General features: G+C 39.1%; 1 protein-coding gene across 8 annotated transcripts in view; it reads right to left on the bottom strand.

Annotated features, from left to right (window-relative positions):
- The window catches only part of SATB1 (SATB homeobox 1), a 91,983-nt gene that overhangs the window by 15,020 nt on the left and 50,336 nt on the right, over positions 1 to 26,627 (bottom strand). For all 8 annotated transcript variants that reach the window (XM_039706488.1, XM_039706533.1, XM_039706550.1 and 5 more), the window contains 2 exons: positions 20,140 to 20,352; positions 11,682 to 11,837 (listed from right to left, as the gene is read on the bottom strand). In XM_039706488.1, the coding sequence (XP_039562422.1) occupies positions 11,682 to 11,837; positions 20,140 to 20,352 (369 nt within the window). The remainder of the gene's footprint in view (positions 1 to 11,681; positions 11,838 to 20,139; positions 20,353 to 26,627) is intronic.

Below are 26,627 nucleotides of genomic sequence, written 5' to 3'. Positions count from 1 at the left end.
AGCCTATTCAATAGATGCCAACAGTTTGGGCTAACACATAACCAAAATCTGAAGTTTGACTTAGAGGTTGAATTTGAAGAAAACAAAAAAAATGATGCAATGCAAAATTATTAGGAACAGCAAAATAAAAATTTATCTGGAACAAAACATCATCTCCTTTCTCACCTTGCACCTAGAAATCCTGCAACATTCTTTCAGGTGTAATGTGTTTTGAAGTATACAGTTTAGGGGAGAAAACACACATCTGTTATTTCTTACTCCTGCCTTTGCCCAGCAGCCATTCACCTGATTTGTAATAGGTCACTCCTTTAACAAATTACTTCTTGGACTGTTACTGTATATCTGTGCTTGCACAAGATGCCTTTATTCATTGCAGTTACATATTTAGCAGCTCTCAGTTTTTCAGCAGGAATTCTACCCTGTCATTTCCTGTTTAGTTACGGGTTGAGCTCGCCTTTGTTTTCTGTGCTGTTTACTTGGTACCCTGCTTCCCCCACAGCCGGGAACCACAGGCTGCTCGCTAACTCCTCAGCCTCCTCCTCGCCTCTGCCACCACAGCTTTGTTTTCCTTTATGCCCATAGTTAACTCTCATACAGCTCACTCAAACTTTCCCCCTTTTTATTAATAGTTAAAACACTGATATACTCAATCTTCAAAAACCTCCTGAATCAGTGGTATGCTCACAGAAGGCACAAGCAACCTGAGAAATCAAGAGTATGGCTTTTTTCCTGGCTAAATCTGTGTCACCATGCAGAGAAAGGAACAATGCTTCACCCTAAAAGCCAGCAGTGCTGGTGACCAATCCAGCAAAGGCCAAGGGCATGGAGTGCCCACACTGTGCCCCACACACAAAGGAATATGTGTATAAAGTCATGGTGTGTGTGGGGATGTGCCCGGGGTGGGATTCCAGCAGGCAGGGGACAGGGGTAGGACAGGATAAAAAGGCAGATGGAGCAAAAGTGGGTGGTGAGGGACAGGAAGGAGTGGGAAAAGTCCAACGAGAACTAAGAGAAGAGCCATATTGAGAGGGATAAGAGAAGGTGGTGAGATAAAAACAAAACAGAAGGTGAGGGTATAGAAAGCAGGAAGAGAGATTAAGAAAATCCATCCTGCCAGAAACAGCACCTCTTGTCAGGCAGACAGCAGGTGCTGCCTGGGGAAGAACTGATTCACACATCTGGAGTGTAGGAACCAGAACACCTCTACCTAAGAGAGAAAAACTAAAAATAAAAGGCTCAGAGGAGGTGGCAGAGGGTGCCATACTTTCTTCTTTTGGCAATCCAGTGCTTCCCAACCGCATGACATTTTTTTGAATAGCTTTCTGGAGAAATGAATGCTGTATTTCCAGATTTTTGCAAGAATTTTGACAGTTCATTTCAGCATTGCCTCATCCAATATGAAACCTTCCTGTCCTCCTCTTCATCTTACTTCAGACTTATTTTTCTGATATCTGCAGCCACAGCACTTCCAGGGATTTGGCTGCTCCTCCAGAATAAGATTTTCACTTTTTTGGGGGTCTGCATGGATCCTGGGGGAGTCACTAATGAAGATGGCACTGCACGCAGTGAGGGACACTGATGGCACACCTGCACCAACCAACTTAGCTCTGGGAAACTAGTAATGCAGTCAGAAATGCAGTCAGTAGCTGCTGGCCAACTGGTATGAGCGTGGGTCTTTAACCTTGTCTGCAGCAGCCTGGGGGGCCATCCACACAGCCAAATTTCCTGCTACAAACTGCATCTTCAGTGGCTTTCAAAACCTGTCCTGTTCACCTTCTTGTGACTGACTTCAAACACTGAACCTTAGCTCCCTGACTCTTGCACTTTCAATATTGCCACTGCATCACAAATCACTGCCAATGGACAAAACAACCTCTTACCAAAGCTACTTTTTTTTTTAAACCTCCCCTGGAAGCCTTATTACAGATTAGATTTTATGAATTTCTATCCCATGTACTGCTCCACTCCTCCTGCCTGACAATACCTGGAAGAGCTTTCGGAGAATCTGCTCAGTTCCATTCTGCACACTTACATTTTTTTTTCCTTGCTACAAAAATTATTTTAGAGTCTTATAATTAAAACTTTCTATCAAAATAGCATAGCTTTTTTCTCTGTGTAGGTAAACTAGCCAACTGTGATCTACTAAAGAGTAGATGGTTTAAAAAAAATACCTTACCAAGTACTGATGGCTGTTTAATTAGGGACAGCTGAACAATTTACCAGAAAAAATGAATTTATGAAAAAACCCAAAACAATTTACAGAATTTTCTAGTTTCCTAAAAAGTGTTTTCATAAGAAAACATTTAATTTTTCATTATCTGTTTTCAAAATAAATATGGGAATGTTTTAATAAAAATATGATAAATTTTCCATTTCCAAATATTTCTAAAGACTTTGAGGAGTCTTTTTTAAAAATAATCTTTTCCCAAAAGGAAGAGGTACAGGGAAGGGTTAGCAGGGAGACAAAATCCACGGTGAAAAACTTTGCCAGAAAATTTTATTTCTGGCAAATTTAGGTAGCAGTGAAGACTACATTTTGTGGTTAGAAGCTCTTCTTAAAGTGAGGTGTTTGCTGGCATGTTATTTTGAAAACCAGCATGGTAGGATGACTTCTTTAATAAGTGGGCATAAACCCCAGAGATTAGAAAGTCTCAGAGTGAGTGACAAACCCCTGTGTGGTATCTGATTTCTTTGCCAAAACAGGGAAGATTTTTAATAAAGGTCAAAGAGAAATAATCTCCAAAGACAGCAGTGTCTCTTCCCCCTGTATGTTTACTCTTTTATTTCACCCCTTTACAGCTAAAGGCAGACCTTAACACACACACGCACACACAAAAGGAAACAACAACCAAAGAGGAGGGGAAAAAAAAAAAAAAAGCCTGAAATTTTAGTTACACCACATGTGGTTTTCATTTGTGAAAAATGAACAAGCTGTTTGTGGTTAAACTGTCTAATCTGCTGTTATCAATCTAGCACTGCATTCAAGATTTACAGGATACATCAGCTTCTGTGCCACATTAGCTGTAAAAGGGAGAGGGGGTGGGAGGAAAAAGGAGGAGGAGAGAGTTTATCCTGAGGAATAATATTTCCAATGCAGCCACACTCACACTACATCTGGTTGTGCTGGTAGCGGCAGTTAAATTGAAATATTTCACAGCGTGTGTCAGAAACATGCAGAATGGTAATTATGACAGATCTGATTAAGCCTGAGTGCCACTAGCTCCCTGGCCAGCTCCGGTTGTGCAGGTGTGACCTTGTGCGTGCCTGCGTGTGTAAATAAAATTAATTACAAGCGAGAGGGCGAAGGCTTCGGTGACATCACAAAGCGGAGAAACTCCCAAGGGGGAGACCTAATGGAATATTTTCCCTCAGTCTAATAATACAGTTCATATTGACTTGAGGTAATTAGTGGGATCATTAAAGCAGTTTTCCCGGCGTATTTGGCTGCCTGATCAGATTAGTGAAAATGTTCTTCAGAACAAGCCCTGTGTGGTCTGCCAGAGAAGGAGGAAATAAAAAGCAACAAAGCATATTTTGGAATGATAAGCAGCGCTGGACTTTTTTCACGGCGTTTTGCAGGGCCAGTCTCAGGAGCCTGGGTGCCTGACTCTCCTGACCAGTTCAATATTTCATCCCAGGTGCACATGATCCTGCTGCATGTCACCTGAGACTTTTTAATTTTTGTTCTTCTGTACTTCAAAACTATGCCATCCCTACCCCTCAATGCTTAAAAAAATCAGATAAAAGGCTTGTGGGATCACAAGCCCTAGAAGAAATACATTAAGATAACTGGGGGAAGGAAGAAGAATAAATATATGATCAGATCTTCCCCACCTCTCCCCAAAAGTCTAACAGAAGACTAAAGGACTGGCTTGAGAATCATTAATGTTTTCATTTCCTAATGAGCTTACCCCAGCAGAAGAAAAAGGGGGAAAAAAAGCAAGAAGTTTAACTATGATATAAAGTCTTCCACAGTAACAGAACACAGAGCCCTAATCAAGAAATGGACCATTTGTTTAAAAACAGTCTATTGAGCATGCTCTACCTTGCAAATGGAATATGCCAAGCTCTGTCACAGATGGCAAGCTTTGACAGTTCCCATCCGTAGCGTCGATACTCGACAGTTCAGCACAAGATCAGTGACATTCTGTCTCATTAGAGCCACGCTAATTATCACAGCTAGTTTCAGGGGAAACCATGTGTTGCAATGGTCAATTTGAAGGAGTCTGTGCATCAACAAACTGGTAATAAGGATCAGACACCTTATTATATGACAGCATGCTGCCTATGATCTGATTTACTGAATCAGAGGTACTGAGGCAACACTGAAGCCTGATGGGTTATGGAATCGCGTGTACACAATGAGTAGCTGAAATATGCTTTAAAAATAAAAGGGAGCTATATAGAAACAATACAAATAAAAAATTTAAAATGGTGAAATTATAATATGGAGTTTTTTCATTTGACATTAAGACATGCAGAGATGTTAGAGATCTTGTCAGCCAGTTTTATCTTTAATCAAATCATATAAGATAAATAATTCAAAATGAAAACTGTAAAATTATGGATTATGCTAAATTATAATTCATTCCATACTCTGATTTTTCAGTTTCAATAACATGTACCAAACATTCCTTATGTTGTGCCGTCTTGATGCTTTAACATAATTTTATATTTTGTAAAGAGCTTTCTCTTCTTGGCTCTCTTTTTTCATTTGTACATTTAATGACTTAAACTTGTACTTCTCCTAGCTTCTCTCACTCATTTATGCTCTTTCCACCAGACAAAAACCATCCAACCAAAACCCCCCACTCTGCTGTTTCTGGACACCTGCGGGCCTCATCCAGCCAGGCACTCAGCGGTCCCAGCGCCTCCCAGGGACGCGCCACAGGCTGCGGCCGCGAGAGCGTTAAGCATTAACTCCCAACCGGAGCAGGGCAGGTGTGCACCGTATCCCTCCAGGGAAGCTCTCCTCAGGGCTCAAATACGCTCCATCTCCTGAAGCTGCTACCAGTCCTTTAAACGGCAGCATTTGAACAGCTCCTGCTGCCACCCGTCTGGCTGGGAACCTCCAGCCTCAGCTGATCTGACCCCACGTGTAAAGCATGCTCAGGAAGCACTCTTTTTCATCAGTGTGTCAACAAATCTAGCCTCTGCCTAATGTGTTGAAAGGGCTACCTGGCTCCAAGGAGGTGTTTGAAGAGGTCAATATAATCCTCTTACCAATTAAGTATTCTCTGTACCTGTTTCTTTTTTATGTTTTTTTATTTCAGGTTTTTATGCCTTTTTCTCCCTCCTCTACATAGATTTACGTGTGCAATTACATGCTGATGTGAACCACCTTGAAGATTTTAAGGTTGTTTCTCTTCAGCATCTTTGTTGATTCATGAAGATACTGTACTCTTTATTAGGGGGAACCCAAGGTTCACTGAAGTCAAGCCACCCCACCAAAGCCATACCAATAATGTGGGATATGGTCAGGATCAATGCCAGCCCTTTCTTGGGTCTACCGTGATCAAGAGATAAGACAGTTAACTAAACTCAATTTTTCTACTCCCTTTCTGAGAAGTTTTGGGGTTTTTTTTAAAGCCATGGAAATTTCCTGAGATTTTAACCTTTATTTCTGAGAGGAGATGTTGTAAGAGAGACTAGGACATGGGGCAGAAGAAGGACATGGAACATTCATTTTTTTCCCCTACCAGAAACCTGAAAATCTTTTTTCCTCTGACCTGGGCAAGACAGAACACACTATGACTCCGTAACTCGATATTTTGTGAAAGAAACAAATCAGCTCTATCTGCCAAGTTTCACAGTTTCTCTGAATGACATGCCGCTTTATGGGGCAATTCTTGATCACATGCAAAAGCCCATCTTGCTTTCTCAGTTCACACTCTTCCTCTTGCATCCCTGCTGACACCCGATCCCACCCGACTCCTGCTGCTCATGGCACCTCTTCAACTGCCAGAGCAATCACCCCCAGGCAATGAGGGGGGAGGAAAACAACATTAAAAAATAATAAAAAATAGATGTTGTTGTGTGTTTTTGCAGCTAATGTTTTCTAACTACCGTATCTCGCCTTTGCACTGGGGTGAGGGGTTTATTTCCAGGTGGACCTGTGAAACAGCAGACCTCAGAGTACATTGTGTTTCCACCTCGCGTCTCCCTGTGCAGCATCCCTCCCTGCTCCACAGAGAATCCATTGTACACTGAGGTTGGGGGGGAGGGGGGGATGGGGGGAAGGAGGTTTTTAAGCCAAGATTTAAACCCAGGAAGTGACTCAGCTGCTCTGAGGGAGACAAAGGCAGGAGAGAACTTGACTGAGAGCAGGGTGATGGGCGAAGGACTGAGCCCCCTCCTGCCCTGCAGGTTGCACCCCTCTGGGCAGCCTGAGGTTCAGTGCCCTGAGGAAACAGCTTTGGAAATAAATTTCAAAATCCCCTCCTAAAGCCACATTGTTACCAGAGGGTTACTCCTGGTGATAAAAAGGTTTCTTTTCCTCCAGCTGGAAAATAGTTGAATAGATTGTTCTATATCTGCGGTAATGGCATGTTACATCTCTGTGCCAGATCCACAATACCGTGCTTGTTCAGTGTGGGAAGCTGTTTAAAAATGACTTTCCTATTAGAGTATATAGCTTAGTCTCTAGATGGAAAAAGCCAGATCAAAGATATAGCATTTATAAAACTGCTGGTTAAAAAGATAAAAGTGAGATAACAGACATCAATTTTTCACTATAAATCTCTAGGTTTACTACAACATTAAAATTTCCAGTAAAAGCAGGGTTTTATATACCTGAACTCTAATGGCCTATTCTGAAAATATTTATGTCAGGAAAAGCATGGTATTTGCATGCCAAAAGCATTTTTAGTGCCAATGTTTAGCATTCCCTTCCCATTTAACTCCTTCCCATCTACTCATGAGTGCTAGCTGCTCTGCCTAGTGCCTACCTGTCACATCTCCTCATGCAGCCTCCTGGAAGAGAACACTCTGGGTGCATACAAAGGCAAAAAGTCAAACCCTTCTAATTAAATAGCCACTGCATAAAACACTTGCCTGATGGCTCAGGATGGAGTCTCTAGCATAGTCTGAAAACCATGATTTTACCTCCACACTTTGTATGTGAAACTACTGCTAACCAAAGCAAAAGACAGGGATGGAAGAACAGGAAACTGGGCAACACAACACAACAGCTCAGAAGTAACAGGTCAGAACTACGTCATTAGATGAGGTTTCTGGAGGTATGAGTAGTACTCCATTAGATTTATTTTAAAATCAAAGCATGATTCTGTGAGAACCAAATGTCTCACCCTCCACATACAGGCATTTTCATTCGGTGAGAAGGGAGGGCATTTGGCACCTATGGGTGCCATAAAGAGCCATCGGCAGCATTGACTGCAGAAGAGTATTGATTTCACCTGTTTATTTCAATAAAAATTAAACTTATTTAGGCAAATAATGCAGGCTAGCAGCCTGAAACTGCAGTGCATGGGACTCTCAGAGGTACAAAGCTTGATATTACTGCAGTTTTTGCAAACCGTAATTTCCCAAATTTAAGAAAGCTTTAGCAATTTTACCTGATTTTCAGCGAAGTATTGCTTTCTTCTCTGCTTCATACTAGCACATGTGAGCCACAGCTATTCAGGATAAGCCATAACATAAATCTAACTTCTCAGAACATAGCAAACATACAGAAACACTACAAGTCTCTACCTGCCTTATATCTCAGGGCTCTTAGGTATGGGGGTTTTGTTTGCTTGTTTATCTGTTTTTATGGAATAAAATTAGATTTCAGCATCTGTCACCATCAAGGAAAACTCATCCCTGGCTCCCACATGAGAACATCGTAACCACTGCAGAGCTACTGAACCATGGTACCTTAATGATCATTATACAAATCAACTTCTTTTTTTTTTTTAATAACAAAATTAAGAATTTGCTTCCATAAATACTCAAATCAGACTTTCAGGTTACAAATTTAATAAAAACCCAATATGATGAAATTGTTAAAGTAATACCACAAAATTTATGTGTGGATTCTTTTAATTTAGAGTCATTCAGGTGTGCTGATTAAGTTTTAGCAAATAACACTGTTGGCATTGCCACTCTGCCATTAGGAATCAACAACCGGCATGAAGAGACAAAACACTGGGTAAACCTTTCTGTCTTCCTTTTGTGTGCATTTTTGCAAAGCTTTCTTTTCAACATAATCTAAAAAAAAACCCATTCAGGCCTATTAGAAAGACAACCTACAATAAAAACACAAGATTTTCAACATGGACATTAGGTTCTTTGCCAATTAAAGTTCTAAAACTTCCTGAAGATATGATGTATTCCAGGAATTTGAATTGTAGTATCTTCCTTAGCTTCTCAGTATAATCATAGTAACCTTTGAAGTGTATATTTTGAATGTAACAAATTTTTAATTTATTCTGTAGATAATATATTGATCCTTAAAAACATAGAAACTTAAAAAATATACAGAATGTATGCATTCCTGTATGGGAAAAGAACTCAACAATTTAAAGAATGTGCTTTAAAGAAAGCTGTGTCCCGAAACCCATTCAAACCCACATACCAGACAGGCCCTTTCCTTTGGGAACACCAACAAGCTGCCAGCAAAGTGCACCATGAAACTTCAAGCAGGCAAATCATCCCCCACCTGAGTCAGCAAATGAACTCTCTTAACAGTGCTGCAACCTCGGTCTGATCCCAGGACCTCGGCCACAGCAGGTCCCAGCACCCAGCTGCTCTGTTCAGCATCAGGTCTACAGGCAGTTGGTCCTCCAGAACTCAGGAGGATTTAAAAATAAAATTGTTAATCAACACATTATTTTCTAATATCTTTCCTCCAGACTTTTCACTGTAATGAAGTGATTATCCCAGGATTTCCAGTTCTACTCTTGCCAAAGGCACTGACACAGTGCTAGGGAAGATGCTCGTTTTTTACCTTGGCGCTACCCAAATAGAAACTCCTGTAGTGCATCATTTAGTAGCAATTCTGTACAAAGTGCTCTAGTCAGCAGAACATTATCTGCAGTCTCCTGGCTCAGGCAAGCCCAGCCACCTTGCAGATGCTGGCTGCTTAGACATCCAATCTAATGTTGCCCCAAATCAGTTTATTAATTAAAAAAAAAAAAAAAAAAAAAAAAAAAAGGCAAGGCCTTCCAGGCCTTTGTCCCCTCACAGAGCTGGTTTAGGTCACATATGGTTCTACAACACAACTCCAGACTGGACTCAGAAATTAATTTTTTTTATATACAAAATGAGATAAAATCAGCAACGTTCAATTTTAGCAATTTTTAAAAACAAAAATGTTAATCAACACATCATTTTCTAATATGTGTCCTTCAGACTTTTCACTCTAACTTGGGTTATTTCACAATTTCCAGTTCTGAGTATGGAATCAATATCTCCAAATTGAAAAAAATATCAGAAAGAGATCTCTCTCAAGAGAGGTTCTCTTAGAGAATATGTTTGAACAAGCCTCTTTTATGTGCAAAGGAGACTTTTTTTGGCCCCAAGAAATGTTTACTTGTACCACTGAAGAGCTCCAATGAGGAATATTTTACAATACATTCACCTCCTTTAGTATATGTGGCAGTGGTACAGATTCAAAGATTATTAATTGGGTTACTAGCAGTCTGCTAGTTCAAGAAGACACAGCACGTCCTAGTCTACCTAGGAGGTTACTTCTGCAAAGCAGCTTTCTAGTACAAATGACACTCTATCTAACTATAGTCCTGAAAGCTTGCTAGACACATAAATTAACATTGCTGAAATTGGTGAGAAAAATAATCCCTGAGAACACAGGTATAATCACCAGAGTAAAATGGAAAAGAACTATGTGTCTGGTGTTGTTTTCTGTACTTGGTAGCAAAGTTTGTACAAGAATCTAAATTTTATACCAATGCTCAAATAAACCTGCACTGCATCCTCTGAAAGCTTTCAAGCTTCATTTTGGTTTCCTGTCCCTTTGAAAGTCAGCACTGAAAGAGCTGACCCACCTAGAAAATTTTAAGGCTTTGCACTTAAATAAATACACTATTGCACAAATCAGATCAGAACAAAATTATGTGGGCTGACAGACCTTAGCTTTACGGAAGACTGCAGTGGAAAGGGGAAGGTGCAGAAAACGGACAGTGCTCTAACCCCAAGTTTTGACATGTAAATAAAGACATCTGAGGAGCACACAGGTTGGAAGCTGCTGTAACATTCTATCATAATTAGAAACATTTCAAGAGCTCTGTAATTTCCAATCAAAATTACAGTAATTTCCGATATACAAGCCATGATTCATGAGAGAATTTTTACATTCCATGGGAGATTATAGTGGCCTGATGTATGACACACTGAGTACAGCACTAACATAAACAATTCAGTTTAATGTTTAAACAGCACTTGGTGTTTAGAATCCCACAATAAAAGAAACATATTATTGTTGAAATTATCACTTTGACAGTGATTGAAGGGTAGGCAGGCATGTGGCCTATAAAGCTATAATTTTTACAGTCCACAGCTTGAGTTTAATCATTTTGATACAACATTTCCAAAATATCCCTTTAAATGCTCCTTACACCATATAAGTTAAGAGACAACATCCTTTCTGTACAATGAAGTGCACTCCAAAATGTGAACAGCACAGAAGTCAAAAGTTAAAGCCCTGTTAAAAAGAAAACCAGCGCTAAAATGCTGATGGCCCAAGAAACATCAGTCTAACTGAGCTTCACTAGCTTTCCCTGGAAGATGATGAATTTTTCTATGAAGTTGCTTTACAAAAATAAAGAAGTAGTGATTAAGTGGATTCAACCCTTAATCTAATACGAAAATTCAACATTTGATTTCTTTCAAGTTTTTGTATAACTATAGTCTTTCTCATTGTTCTATATGTTTTTCCTTTACTTCTTGAGTACATTTCTCACTTAAATCAATGCATTTGCATACTCCAGTGATGTTTCTCAGAAGACATGTCATTTATGATAATCACACCCAACAAGTGCTTGCTGATTTCCCTCTTGCCACTAAACTTAACAGAAAATCTTCAGTTAAAGAAAACAGAATAGGAAACCACAAAACAAAGGCTTAAAACTGAATATGCAACATATATGTATCATGCAAGCAGGTAACCAAGCAGACATTGTGTTCCACAAAATTATACATATTTTCTCAGCTATAACTTGTACTACTGCAATTTTTTGGGGGTCTTTTTTTTTTTTCTTTTTTTGACAGTCCACTCCCATGCACAGTCTCACCAGTGGGTCTGACTAATTTATTTTTTTTTTGCAAAAAACCAGCACCCCAGCATTCCTCACTGCAGCACATGTAATTGCAAAACAACAAAGCCTCAAGATGAATTTGGCAGCAATACCCAGATCGTGACCACAGCTTTTGCCACATCCACACCAGCTAAGAACTGATGAACCTGATGCCTCCTGCTCCACCAAGATCCATGGGCACACAGGAAAGGTGTCTGGCTGGTGGGGAAAAGGGAGTGAGACATCTCAGGAAGCTGCTTCTCTACCCTGTCTGGAGAACCAGAAGTTACCTCCAGACTCAGCAAAGAGCTCTGAGTTGTTGTACTGGGCTGGTACACCGACCCAGCTACCCATTTTAAATCACATAGAACCTGATCTGGGGGAATAATTGCACAGGACATGGAGCTCTTTGAGCCCTGGGAATTTTACCTGGCTTTTGGTTGCCGCAACCTTCGCAAAGAGTGCTTGGGACACCTTAGCTCTCTTCATTTCCTGCTGAATCTCATCATAAATGGAAGCATTAATGTTCATGGAATTGTTTTCGGGTTTTCCATTCCTCTCTGTAGCAATAGTAGCAGTTTTGACCTAGAAAATATGAGACGTTTTTCATTATGAAAAAGTTATTTTCCTCTCTTTCCCTCCCTAAGTAGTTTCCCTTTGCATTTTATTCCTTTTATCCAATCATTTTCTGATATTCTTTCGGCATTTTGCAGAATAAACATTATAAGTTATCTATGGTTCCAGCAATTGGGAAACAGGAATATTCAGTGCATTGTAACAGGTGAGTGCATCTGAAATATGAGTTACCATTAACAGACCACTGCAAATTTCAATGTCATAAATTAGGTGGAAACCTGTCAAACAGTCTTGTAGAGACCTGTGAATCCTTACATGATTTCTTTGCCGCACACAAATAAATAAAAACTGTAAGTGCAACATAAAAGAATCTCTAATGAAATAGAAATCTGACAGATATATCTTGATTCATGTCTTATGCCCAGTACACTCAAATGCATGATAATGTTGAAAAGTTGTGGCTTTAGATTGAATTTTAAAAAAATTATCCTATCAGTTTGATTCTTAAGCTGTGTTTTAGAGACTGTTTAGAATAATGCATAGTTTAACCACTCCTTCATGAAACCAAGATAGGACTTTCTTAAAGCTACTGATTCTAGTTGTATTTCACTTACATACATCAAATATTTATTCTTCTTGCAGTCCAGATTAAATAAACACCAAACATGTAAACAAGACAGAATGATTACAGTACCACCTTTATGCTGCATCTGCAGCATTAAGGAAAACAACAAAAAAATACATCAGTAGCGACATGATGTGCAGGAGACTATCCTTTCCTTCATCCTCTGGAAATGATGGAAGTGATGTTTCAACACCAAGAATCATCCCACCAAGGTTAGACTGCAGTTTCTGCAATATCAGTTGAGAGGTACAAAAAATCAGCAGGTACTCAGCTTATCCTACAATATTCTCAGTAGTTAAGGACAACGTCTGTCTTTAGCAGTTACTCTTGCAAGGCTTGCTCAAGATTAGTGGACCTAATGGGCCACTAATCCTAAAGTGGATCAGAGGAATAGAAAACTGGACTTCTGCCAAGAACCCACAAGGAGATGATGCAAACAAAATCAAACCTTAAGATGTCAATTCAAACATACTGATTCATAGTCGGGTTATTGAGACCTGAATTAATTTGGTTATTCTGAAGTTACACAGCTAGTTTATCACAGCCATTCAGCTTAATTCTAGGTGTAATGGACAGAGCCTGGAACTTCCAGAAGGTGATTCAGCCTACTCTCAAGTACATGTCTAAACCCACACTTTCACTATCAGTTTGATCCAGTGCAAGTCAGCATCTTCCTGTGCTCTGAAGTCCCTTGAGGTGCAAAAGGAAATCATGACAACATGATAATTCATCTTCTAATCTCACTCTCTATGAGCTTTCATATGTCACAGGTCTCACAATATGGGAGTCGAAGGCTTTGGATGAGAGATGTACTTAGGCAAATCAGCAGACCATTTTTTCCTAGAAATGCCATGCTCAGTTTGTGTTAGCTATCATCCATAGTGCTTTTAATATAAAATAATCTAGCCCAGAAACTGGGAGTGCTTTTGCTGAATGCGATTTGTCCATCAGGCTTTTCAGGAGCTGTGCTAACACATGCCCATGAACTACAAGGGCAAAACTTGAGAAGAACAAGGTGTCCACAAGCACTTTGCCCCTCGCATCCCCCTTGCCCCCATTCTGGCAGGCATTAGCACTTTCTGGTGTCTAAAAACAAAGGTTCTAAGTAAAAAGGGAAATGGAGAAAAATCCCAGAATATGGCATACAGTTAATCATGAGATTTTTTTTTTTAATCTGAAAACAATTAGTACTTTACAGCCATGCCCTTTTCTGCAGTGTGAGATTTTACCAGCAACATTGCAGAAGAGGATGCCCAAGCCTGGACCAAAGGCTGCTCAGAAACATTTGAGGCACCTGGCAGCAGGGAATAAGGTTCAGCACCACAAAACTCTTTCCTTCACACTGCAGAGCAGGAAAAGGTATGCCTCACACCAGACAAATCAGTACAGGGATGCAAGAGCAGGTGAATCTCCTGAACATCATACAGTGAAATAATTTAAAAATACAAAATCAGTGGCAATTTTAAATAAGAAGGGCATGCCAGAAGATAACTGACAACCAGTGGGGATGTTAAACATACAACTGAAAATAGGCTTATTTCTGTATATGTAAAAATCAGCCTAAGCTAAATTAGATAATGAAGAAGTGATGGCTTTGTCAACATGCCTTCTTGAACCTTGGGTTTGAATTTTGGGAAACAAATTTCAGTCCTTCTCCCCAAAAATAATTTTAACTTGTAACTAATCTTTGAAGGACCCAAGGGGAAAATGAGAAGATTAAGGTATTCAGTTAGCATACACAAGTCTTTTGGGAAGGAAACACTTTGCTCTTGTGATCTTGATCACAATGTGTCTCTTCTATAAGCACACAGCCTTTTTGATTGCTACTGAGCTTCAAAGGACAGCTTCATGTTGTAGCAGTACTTCACAGATCACTTAACTGAGCTGTGAATAGGCAGACCATCAAAAACAATCACACACCATGCTGTAGACATAATTTAAACTATCCTACTCTGTCCACACTTCTCAATGTCCAATTTAACATGGATATGCATTTAACCCAAGGGAATTACTGAAAATCCTTATTCTGGTTTGCAAATCACATCTGTCTTTATACAGGTACAATAAATTCAACAGCATTTAATATGTCATCAAAGTTAAAACAAACAAACAAACTCCTATTGTCTTCTGTTGATATTTAATTAGGGAACACTAATTGAATTCAGAAAACACTAATATCTGAATCAAAAAGCAGTATTAGCCCAAAGATCTTCAGGGGAATAAAGTCTTAAAGTTATAAAATTATGGGTTGGGGGATTACCAAGAGTTGTGATTTGCAGTCATACCCTCTCCCTCTCCAATTCCCTTCACTGGCAAAGTATAAAAATTCTTCTCCTCTGTCTTAATAATTTCTCTTCAAAGAACAAGTGTAGACTCTGGCTGGTCTAGATGGACTATTGGTCTGTTCTGGTCTGATGAACTCCATGCAATAATGACAATTAATCTCTTGGAGAATATCCATACATATAACTGTTTCATAATTAATACATAAGCAGCATCTAGGCTGTTGTGTTGAATTTAGAATTGAGTTCAAGACAGAGGCTTTTTGAAGCTGGGTTGAAAAAACACCCTCCTCCTCAAAAAGCCCAACAGAAAACAAAAAAGCTCTCAATGGTGCAACTTCAGGACTTGGGAGAGTAGGTGGAAAAAGTATTGATTTTGGAGAGAAAAACAAAACAAAACATAATCTCTCATCTCATCCACACTGAAGCACAACCTCCCACCCCACCCACATCTACAGCCACATTTTCTGTTTAGGAAAGAAACCATAGATCAGCTAATTTTAATTTTCTTTTTTTTTTTTTTTTTTTGACAGTAACCAAATTTTGCAAATACTAACTGAAGAGGGGAGCATTATTTTACAAATGTAACACACTGAGAATCAGGAATTCATTTGGCCAACTTCCTATCACCAATCAATCTAGTCTTCTAAGAATACTTGAAAAAAAATAACATCCATCTCCTGGCCTACCCAGATATATCTCCTCATCAAGTAAGACTGATTACAGCAGCAAGAAGTTCTGGATTAATTCAATTTTCCTAAAAAAAGAGTAAGTTGTCATAGAAGGAATAACCAGCACGAAGAGGTTTTCACAAACATGGTAGCTCATTCCTTCCCCATCAAAACTGAAACAAAAAAATCTTATATAACACATTCTCATAACTACTGTTTTAGCTTGGGAACAAAAATCTTCTTTAATCCTGGTTTAGCTTTTAATATTACATTGTACATTAAAATTCATAAAGTAGTTCATTCCAGGCAAAACAAACTACTTTTCAGTTCTGCTCTGCAAATAGCAGAGGAGGTACAATAAATGCTGTTGCTTTCAGAACAGCTTTTATCAGGACAAGGTTTACTACTCCATTATTACAGTGGCGCCTGGAAGTGCAGTTATAGTTAAGTGTCAGGGTTTCCATTAACTCCCCTCCATGGTGGTTTTTGTGGGGGTGGGAGGAGAGGACTGCATTTATTATTTTGTTCATTTTACTTTCGTTAAAATGCAACTTGGCACAAAGATTATCAACTTAAATCTAAAATTTTGCCAACGTAAAAATTATGCTGGTGGTGATACATGGCACATGCATATGGGACTAGGACTTCACCACAAAGTTTCAAGGAAGCTGGTGTTATCCAGAACTCCTTGCAATGGAGATTCACTGGTCCTCAAACACCATCAAAGCAGTGCTCTCCTAGATATCATTCTTTCAAGAGTAACGTCCTATCTCTGAGACCCAACCCACGATTGCTTTAACTTGAAGGAACTGTAGTTTATCTGCAGTTAGAGAGGCCAGGACTGTATTTATGAGATGAAGGTTTTGATCAATGAGTACCTAGAACCATGAATCATGCAAGATTTTGGCTATTTCTTAAAAAATTGCCTTGTTAAAATAATATTCTGCTCTTGACATTACATGTACTCTATTTTTACGCAGGATGATGATGGGCACCAAGGGTTAACACAAATTTTCTTTGGGGAATATGGGTGGCAAGAAAGATTTCTTCCTTGGCTCAGCGGAAATGGAGATTACTTGTCCTGAGAAAGAAGTGTTTGTATCTGCAGGATGGCTAAAAACCTTTAAGTAGAATATTTTGGAAAAGAAAATCTGTAACTTGGCCACCTGTCTCTATCCTCCCCAACAGAGGAAGGGGGGAGTCATCTTCCCTCCACATCCCAAACTGCCCTGATGAGACATAAAGGCCATCCCTAGCATTTCATCATCCTCCAAAGTATCCCCAGATTATCTCATTTCCATATAACATGCAATGGACTCATTCTCTCAACTTGACCTAGGAATATCCCAAAAGGGCCTTGTGGGGTGATCTGCAAGATAAAGGTGTTGAAGAGTGGGGGGAAATGATTAAAAGAAATAGAATATGAAAGGATCTTTTCCCTTCCTTCTAGATTGCAGAGGTTAAATGATGTCTCCATGCAGTACCTACCTGATGGAGATGCTAATACTTATAAATTCCAGTGCCCCAGGAAACAGCCTGACAGACAGGCTTCTGCCCCAGGGGTCTCAACTCGAACAATGTCCAAGGGAAAAATCCTTGTGTACGCCGTCTCCTTGGGCTCAGTCCACCAGTGTGGAAGATAGTAGCAGACTTTTACAACTTGACCAGCTTAGAGGGCTATACACGCATCCCAAAAGCTCATGCATTAGAGGCTAATGATTTCAATTAAAAAAAAAAAGTAAGATTTTGCATTTTGTTTAAGTCAGAGAGAAAGGAAGAAGTAACGGGGACAAAGAGCTTCTTAAAGGATTTCAAAAAAGAATTGGAAACAATCCAGATACATTAGCTCAAGTAGCAACTAGTAAGAATGCTGTAAAAATGAGATAAATTCAACACTGTTCCTTCTAACTCAGGCACCAGGGTTTATGCTTGGTGAGTTCCTACTATCCAATCAGACCTCCAAGGTCACACTTTCTGTTTTTGCATACAACAGAATGCAAAATTTACACAGAACAAGCTCAGCTGCTAAATGGTTAAGTCTGCTCTACTGTCTGGCCACCAGTTGGCAACACAAAAATGCAAAATAGATCCTTTTCAGGATGTTTATTTTCACATCCTTCCGAAACTGATAACTTGCAATTGCAAAATAAACCTTCATGTGTGGCATATTAGCTCCCATTTTTCATGGTTTCATAGTTTAATTGTTTCAAACGTTACACTGGTCTAAAGATTTAATATTAAATATGTTGGCTCTTGTGTAAATTCTGTTGTCAGGATAAACGGTCTGTTTTCTCTTTCAATGGTTATCCGAGAAGCTCACAGTCAAGCTGGAAAAATATTATGCTGAATTCCTGCAAAGTGATCTTTAAATAATTGCTTATCATAAATTTAGTAGTAAGGATGATAGTAGTTTTATTTCCTTAGTATCAAATATTCAATAAACTGTGGACATTTTGGGGGAGGTAATACAGTAGCAGTTTGCATTGAAAATTTTGCAGTAGCCTGACTGTAATTTATTTCTGCTGTGATTTGTAAAGTTATACTTGCCAGTGTTACAACTAGGACAACTTCACTATTATTTCAAGCATCAAGTATTGTAGTTATCTTACCAACATAGATATTTCAATTTTCAAACTTAGGACTCTGAACACTTAGCAGCAGGTGAAAAGTGCTTCAGATGTTTATAGTGGGGGATTCTGGAAACATGTAAGAAGGTCACAAAGAATCACAGCTCAGAGGTTTCTACATTCTCCATCTATTCACTAGGGAAAATGTGTGTGTTTTGCTGAATGACAGAGAACAGCACAACAACTGGAAAAATAAGTGCTTTGTTCTGTAGACCTCGAGTATTAGTCTATAATGTTTCCTTTTAAACTTGCTTTCCTTTTGAAAAGGATTAAAACAAAAACGTATGCTGTTTCCACTTTGAACTGTCACAATTAGGTTAACTATACTCCTGACTCACACTAAAAAAATGAAATGTAATTATGAACAAGAGCACAGTAGAGACAGATAGATTTAGCCCCCCTTTCCCATCAAATTTGGACTTACAGTATGTTTTGTCAGTTAAGAAAACCCCTAAGTCTCACTTTCTTTCTGGCTGCAAGGGATTTATACAGTTTTAAGTGTGAATTAAAACCAGTACAAGGACTACCTCTGACTTGACATCCTTCAGGAAGGTCCTGTAATTAACTCTGTTCTTTAGCTGTGAAATTGCCCAAGACCACTTGAGACAGAGTGAGACATTACCTTGGCAGAAAGAGATAAGTTAAGAAGGAGGGTTAGCCTTGGCTCTGAATTACCTCGGCTGTGGGAGCAGGTACAGATATTAAAACAAACTCAAATGTTATTTTAAACACAGTTATCTCTATTTAACTATTTCCCACAAAAGCATTGCTATGTAAATAGATTCTAGTCCTTTATCTTAACAAATATCTATAGTGGATTTTACAGACTAAACTCAGTTAATGATAACAAAACTACATCATTAGTACAGTCTGTTTTTTTCTGCTAAAAATTTATTCTCTTGTGAAAAGTACTGCAGCAGGTCAAGGTGATCTTCTGTCCTCCCTCCTGCAATTTTGCTATTTGTTACTTTAGTGTGGTTCTTAGTGTCCATTAGCTGAAGGAAACTCAGAAAAATAATCTCAAGAGGAATTTATAGCATTCTGAAAGGGTATAGAAATAGTCACAGTCACAAGCCTATGACTGGATAACAAAAACCTGCTGTTTTTGTAAAAAAATCACCCGTCACAAAATTCCCACAAAAATCCCAAAGCCTTGCTTTGTTTAGCAAAACTGGACTGTGTATACAGCACGATTCCCACATATCTACAGATTAGTTTGGATTTTCCTTGCACAACTACAACCTTGAGCCAGAGCAACGCAGAGTATTTCTGCAAATATACAGGTTTTGAAGTGAACCATGTTTCTTTGTGGAAATCCTGTGCATTCCTATGGCCCACATGCATTTCTCATATACCTTAAAACAAGCATCAGAATTTCCTTGATTGACACAAGGACAGCACCATAGAATCTCACAATCCCACTCTATCAAACTTTGTAATTTTTGAAGAATTAAATCAAATAAATTTTAGATAAATCAACAGGAGTTTCATTTTAACAGATACTACATGAAGCTTTAATGAACCTATCCAAATCATTCAGAGAAATGGATATAGCAAGCTGTTATTTTAAACAGTTGTCAGTAGCTCAAGATGGTAAAAGCATGCCCAGCATTTTGGGACGGGATCTTCTTTCCACCATCACTTTAGTTTTACCTGTTTGCTTTCTGGAAAAATAATTTTTAAGGCACTAGAAGGCACTCACACTTCTGCTTTCATTCCCTCTCAGTTTAATGGCCCATATCCTTCAAAATCCCTATCTGAAGCTATAACATTAAGAACCTAAGAATTGTAAGAAAAGATGACAGCTAAAAGCTATCATCTTCCATGCCCAGTAAAGCTTGTACCTCAATAAAATGAGCAAAAAATTCTGGAGGAACCATAATGGATAGAATTTATCTTAAAATTAGAAAATAGGTAGTAATAAAGTGCTACTATCATCCATTATATTTCTTAAATTTAATTTGCAATATGCACTGCAAGTAGTGATTCTATGAGTGTTTAAAAAGTGTGACAGCAAAAGGTTTCTTCTTTTTCAGAAAGGTCTCACCCAGCGGGACAGAGAGAGAGCACAACAAGCAAATCCCAAAGGCAGAGAGAGCGGTTTACTTGTGGAGGCCGGCTGGGCGGTGTGCTTATGAGAGGCGCCGGGCCCATCGCAGAGGCTGCGTTCAAGCTCCTTTCCCTTTCGTCCTGGTAAATTCGATCTCGTTCTGCTTCTGGCAGCTGCAAGAAGTTCTGCATAGCCCGAAGGTTTACCAGCAAGGACTGCGAGGCAGTCTTGGGATCCTCTTCTTTTCGGAGGATTTCTGAGAGCAAGCCCTGTAGGAAAGAAAAAAAAATAGGCTCGAAAGTTAGCCTAGGTGAGTGGCTGTAAAACCATGCTCTGCAAAGCCACGCTTATTAGTCCTCATTCTTCTTACCATGGGCTGGGAATTAGAACAGCAAATGCACAGTTCATTCCACATAGCAGTATATTAATGGCATTTTAGGTAGCAGAGAAGAGAGCCTCAATTGTACCCTTAATTTTATTAAGCACCTGTTTTAAATGCAACATAAACTGAATCACCCTAACAGGTCTTCCTCCTTTTATTGGCTTAACTTGCCATGATATCTTTCACAGTCCACAGATAATCACGAGACGTTAAGGATAAGTGAGATACACTGGGGGGTTCTCAGGCTTCACAGGCAAAATGCATACCCAACCTTAAAAATAGGCTTTCCACATTTCTAGCAACTTAAACAGATCTTTGAAAGGATGTGATATTTCACAACTAATCTGAGACTATAAACTTGCAACGTTCCTAAAGTACTGCTTCACTGACTCAGGGCCATATTTTTTATAAGTTAATATTTCTTTCTAAGAGTTGCATATTGGAGTTTAACAAGTGAGGAAACTCATTGAATGCCCTCATGTTCTGCTTTCTTCTTGCACCTTCCCCTCTCTTCATCAGGACAACCCTAATACTAAAAGAGTCCATTGCCTGGGATATTTATATTTAATGTCAACAGGTTCTTGACATCTCCTCTCCCTGCCAGATTCTCCTTTTAAATACATCGGGGATTCAAAATGCTCTGCTGTCTTGGAGTAACAAGATGGTGATAAGAAAGATAACTTTTGGAAAAGCAGATGTGAACTACTACTTAGAATAAATATTGTTGCCATGCTGGGAAAGAGAGAGGATTGGCATGGGAGGCTCTTACTTATAGTGTAACAAGGGAACACACATGAATTTCAAGGAATAAGATAACCCAATGTTTCTTTTCCTAAAGAACTGTTGTAAGTTATTCAGGATAATGGAGGGGTAAACAGAGAGAGGGAAGCAAACAATAAAAAGCTAAAACTAAGATAGGCAATACTGACTGAGTATATATATTCCTAAAATGGTACAAGAGAATGATATGGCCAAGGGAATCTTTTTAATGCCCACAGCACCTATGGCAGTTGTGGGCCCCAAAAGGGCAGCTGACCTCTCTCAAAGGTCTTATCTTATCAGGCAAAAGACCCTTAGGGAGGTGCTGCTGCAAAGCCACTGCTCTCAAGCAGTTGTGCTTAGGCAGGACCAGGGCCCACCCAGCACGGGTGTGAGCTCTATACTTCCCTGCTGGGCAATGAGGACAGAGGTACCAACCACTACACCTCAGCCTGTGTGGTCCTCATGGCCCTGTCTGTGCCTGCTCATGGTTTTTTTGGTGGTTTTTTTTTTTTTAACCAAACAATCTTTCCAGCATTAAGCATGAAAAATATTTCAGAGGAGGAGGATAGGGAAAAATAATCTTGGGTGATTCTTTCTTACCACTTTTCAGGATCCCTTCTGTTTTTTGGTATCCAGGCAGAAATTTCTCAGAAAGTAAATAAACAAGTTACTGACAAAAGTGGCATTTGGGTGATGTTTTAAATTTTTTTCTTAATGGTTAGTCTAATAATAAATTTACTTATTAGCAAACATGGAAAATAAATTTGTGTCTATCACTTTTTTGTATTTTTAAGTACTCAAACCCACAGTTTCCAATATTTGTTAGTGGTAGGGTTACACAGTCCACCTCAAGAGGAGGTACAAAATGATATTTTTCTACTGGAGACAAGGCAAAGCAGTCTGCAGAGCACGGGATACAGAGAACATAATAGAAAAAATTGGGTTGGAAGGGACCTTTAAGATAATTCTGTCCATCCATTAATCGTGCACTGCCAAGCCCACCACTAAACCATGTCCCCACGTGCCACATTTGTATGTCTTTTAGATACCTCCAGGAATGGTTATTCCACCACTTCCCTGTCTGCCTGTTCCAGTGCTGGACAACATTTTTGAAGAAGAAATTCTTCCTGATATCCAATCTAAACATCCCCTAACATAACCTGAGAACATTCTCTCTCACCCTGTTTCTTGTTACTTGGCAGAAGAGACCAAAGCACACATCATTCATCTCCTTATAGGTAATTGTAAACATGTGTGATTTCTGACTTTCTGTGCTGGAGACACCTCTCCATGAAAAAATGAGCAAGAAAAACTAAACTCAAGTGGACTGATCATTGTCAGGAGAGAAGACTCCTTTACAAACAGCCACCCTACTGTCAGCCACCCGAAATGTCCTTAAAAAGTACTTTAGCCCATAACAGAATATATTTGCTTGTATAAGCCTTAGCCACATAGTGGGCAGCTAAAAAAAATAGAAAAGGCTGGTTTTCTTGTATAACTTCTCCCCCTTCAGTGAAATAAGTAAACAAAGAAAATGCTGTTAATTTTTTTTTTAACATTTGCCTGCATTTCCACTGCTGTAGGACACCTCTTGGTGATTAGAAATGCCACTAAGTATTCATTCTCCTCTCTTCCCCAGTCACTGTCATGACTCTTTGAGCTGGGAGCAGAGCAGACCAGAGGACAGCAATGCAGGCAGAAGAGGGGAGAGGAAAGAACAGGGAGAAGGCAGGAGTTTGCCTCTAGGCTCTAAACCTAAAGGTCAGAGTATGTGAGGAAAACCCATGGAAACGAAGATGTAGTACCAGGTGCAGGCAGACAGAACATAGTTTGCCTGCTACACATATTATTTCATTGTTACTACTTCAATTTTTGAGCACAAAACTTTAGCTAAAAGTTGTTAGACAAGATGTACCATGGGAAAAATCCTAGAAAGAAAATATTGGCTCTCACATTCTGACCTGTGCTGATGTGCACAGATAAACTGTCCATTTTACCAGGCTTGAACTGGTTTTTCAAGGTACTAGTCTTGGTGAGATCTCCTGATACTGTACCTCAAATTGCATAAAAACTAAGCTTGTTTTCCAAAGAGATTATAAACACTCTTAGGCTCAGAGCCCTCATCACTGTTCCTCCCTTGTATTCTCTTTGCAATGGAAATGTATTTTTTTTAAATATTCCCAGGTTTCCATTGAAAAAAAAAAGAAAGTTTACATGTCATCACAAGTATAATTCATTACTAATGGCACAAAAATGTTCAATAAATATTATCAAGGCTTTCAAAAGCTCATTACAAATTCTTTAAAAATGGAGATTAATTAAAGTGTCTGCCAATATGAACAAAAACACTGCCTGTCTGGCCCCCAGTTTGTCTCCTCCTTGAACATAATCACTGATTCAAATAGATTTTTATCAGTGCGATAGAACTTCAAAGCTTTCAGAAGAAACATGCAATTTGCCCAAAATTCCCAAAACACGCAGAACAACCCTGAACACTATCTGTCTTGGTTGCAGGGCCTTCCTATCCCATGTCCAGGTGGAAGATTATTCCCAAACTCCACTCCCAAGCCTGGACCCTAGCCAAGTAAGTTATAAGCAGACACATTTATCTCTGTCGCTTAGTAGCAAGAGGAGAGCTGTCATGATAGTGTAATAGCACCTTTTTACCTTTTATTCAATAGTGATATGGATAGTGTACTTTTTCTTAAATTACACTATGAAGAATTATATGAATACAGTGGCAATTTCTGTTATACTTAAGCAGGCAAATTTCTCTCTACCACATAATTTACAGAACTCAAATTCAATAAAACATTACATGATGGTCCATTACTGTTATCAATTTTAAATAATCCATCTTCATTTTTCATTTTACTGGAAAATAAAGTGTGCCAAAGACAAAGTGGAAGGAAAAAAAAAAAAAGTAGTGCCTGGGAAGGTGGCTTGTGTAAACTTAGATTTTGTTTTACAATTACACAGAGCCGTTTAGTGCATCCAAGCATTCTCCTTCAAAATAGCATTTGCCCAGAATTAGCATGAGCACAGTCCTAAATACACAGAAGTTTTCACATATGAGAAAAGGCATTATACATGAATGAAAGGCAGTACGTCCTGGCAGCTAATATTTTAAACAAGCATGGAGCTCAAGTAGAAAGAAGGGAGAGAAAAAAGTGAGAAACACTGAGAAATATTTAAAAACCTTCGGATCAAACACTGTCACTTGTGGGAAAAAAGAAAACTACCAAAATTCAGAGACGGAAAAGCAGCAAAAAGCATTCTTCCTTCTTTCATAAAGACAGAGCCACGAGGTCACCTCTGTATAACAGCACCCAAGTCCCTGCAGCAAACCTTACAGCTGAAAGTGTACACAAACAGAGACAGGCAGCCCCCAGTTCCAGTTCCAACCACAGCCATGACTAACATAATTCCTCGCTCGCACAGTGCGGGCTCGTCACCCCGCCGTGCACCAGGCTAAGCTGCACCTTCCAGTCACATGGCAGACTGTGGGAACTCAAGCTTTTCGCTTCCTGACTCATGCTAACATTTAGAAACACACAACACAAATGGGAGAGGAGTTTATTTATTTGTTTAGAGTTCTGAGGGCAGTTCAGCCCAACTAATGTTGATGTTGTACTCCAGCTTTAAGAACAAAACAGAGTAGAGGAACTCCCAGTTTAGTTTAATACTTGAAACAGCAGACGGAGCTTCTCTGCTGACAGAGGCCTGTGGCACCACACTTCAGGGGGCTACCCCAATGCATCTTCACTGTCACCCTGGCTGCTTGGGGCTACCCAAGGCAGCAAACTGACCACAAATACCATTTTCTAGCCTGCAAAGCACAAGAAAATATGGAAATTGCTCTTTCAGGATAGTAGAGGTATCTGCACAGGTACAGTGCATTGACATCAGCTAAAACAAAATATTATATTTATTAATTTGATGAACTGGCAACTGAAACATAAGCGTCTCAATTCACCAAAATTATCCTGGCAGACTAGTGACCTTTGGACACCTTGCTTGAGGTGAAACTCAGATCTGCCAGCACAAGTAATAACTCAACAAAGTTTTCCACGGTGCACTGAAAGTAGGTGCTAACAGGATTCAACCTGTTCCTTGCATCCAGTGAGTTGGAATCACAATTGCTCAAGGACAAGCAAAACTTCAGATTCTACTATATGTACTCTGAAGACTACCTAGATGGACTATAGAGAAATTCCTCCCACCAAAACTTCTTCTGCTCCCTGTATCAGCTGTCCTATTGTGCCTGTATAGATGAGAAAGTTACAGGTATCTGGACCTTGATTAAAGTTTACAAGGCACATTCCCAAGAATTCAGTTTTGAAATTACCATTTAGAACTTAAGGGTGGGAGGAAAATTATTCAAGAACACATTAAAGTCACACTCTTTCTTAAGGACGTACTTCTAAGGTGTAGCTAAGGGGTTTTTTTCTGCTTTATAGATAATTAGTAATAGTAAAAAAAAAGCATGCTAGTTCTCAGAAGTATCTTTGCCAAATCCTTGGATTGTGGAAAGATAGAAATATTTCTAGTTGACATTTGTGTAGAAATTTCCAACCCAAAATTCTCTACAAATTCTGTATTCATATTGTAGAGCATAAGTCTGAAAAACAAAAGCATCTTCAGCCAATTTCAAAGTCCATTTTATTGCCTAAACATTAAGCTAAATAACTTTCAATTGTAGATTGCTTCCTTCCTTAACTTTTACACTGAAAGCAAATCTCTCTCCTCATCTGAGACTGTATCTTGACACCAGGGTTTTCTTGCACCGAACTCCTAACCAATTTCAGCAAGTTCTTACGCCTTTAGAAATTGATGGCATGATATGGTCCCTGGACACAGCTCAAATATGCTTATGACAGTTTCAAAAATGTCAGTGGTAAGCCTGAGTTAGCTTTCTATTTCAGAAAACAGAGCATGAATTTCAACAAGCATTTTCACTTTTCTAGCAAAAAAAAACCAACAAAAAAAAACCTTAGGATATTACATCACTATTAGAAAACAACTCCTCAACTGCATCAGTTATCAAAGTACTATCCAAATTTTAGCTCAGTGAGATGTATCCTTGAATAAGATGTGAGGAATTCAGAAAAACAGCAAGTAGAACAAATTTTTAAAGTTTTCATGTAAAAATTGCTGGTACCTGTGTTGACCCGTGGATATTAGCTGTCACTATGGGTAAAATTACCTATTTCCAGGTTTGTAAAGGCGAAATGCACCCACAACAAACTCCTCTGTATTTCAGTGGGGCTTTACTTCATATGAAAAGTATGCTGAGATATTTCTTGGCAAAATTGAGGTTGATACTCTCTCTTGTCTCCTAGTATTTCTCCTTTCTGCTCCTTATGTTTGTCACAAAACAAATACTGCAAAATCTTACCT

The sequence above is a fragment of the Passer montanus genome, unplaced genomic scaffold, assembly GCF_014805655.1.
Source record: "Passer montanus isolate IOZ18808 unplaced genomic scaffold, ASM1480565v1 scaffold10, whole genome shotgun sequence".
Classification (NCBI taxonomy): domain Eukaryota; kingdom Metazoa; phylum Chordata; class Aves; order Passeriformes; family Passeridae; genus Passer; species Passer montanus.
The sequence above is the reverse complement of the archived record's forward strand: the minus strand, read 5'-3'. Positions and strand labels throughout refer to the sequence as shown.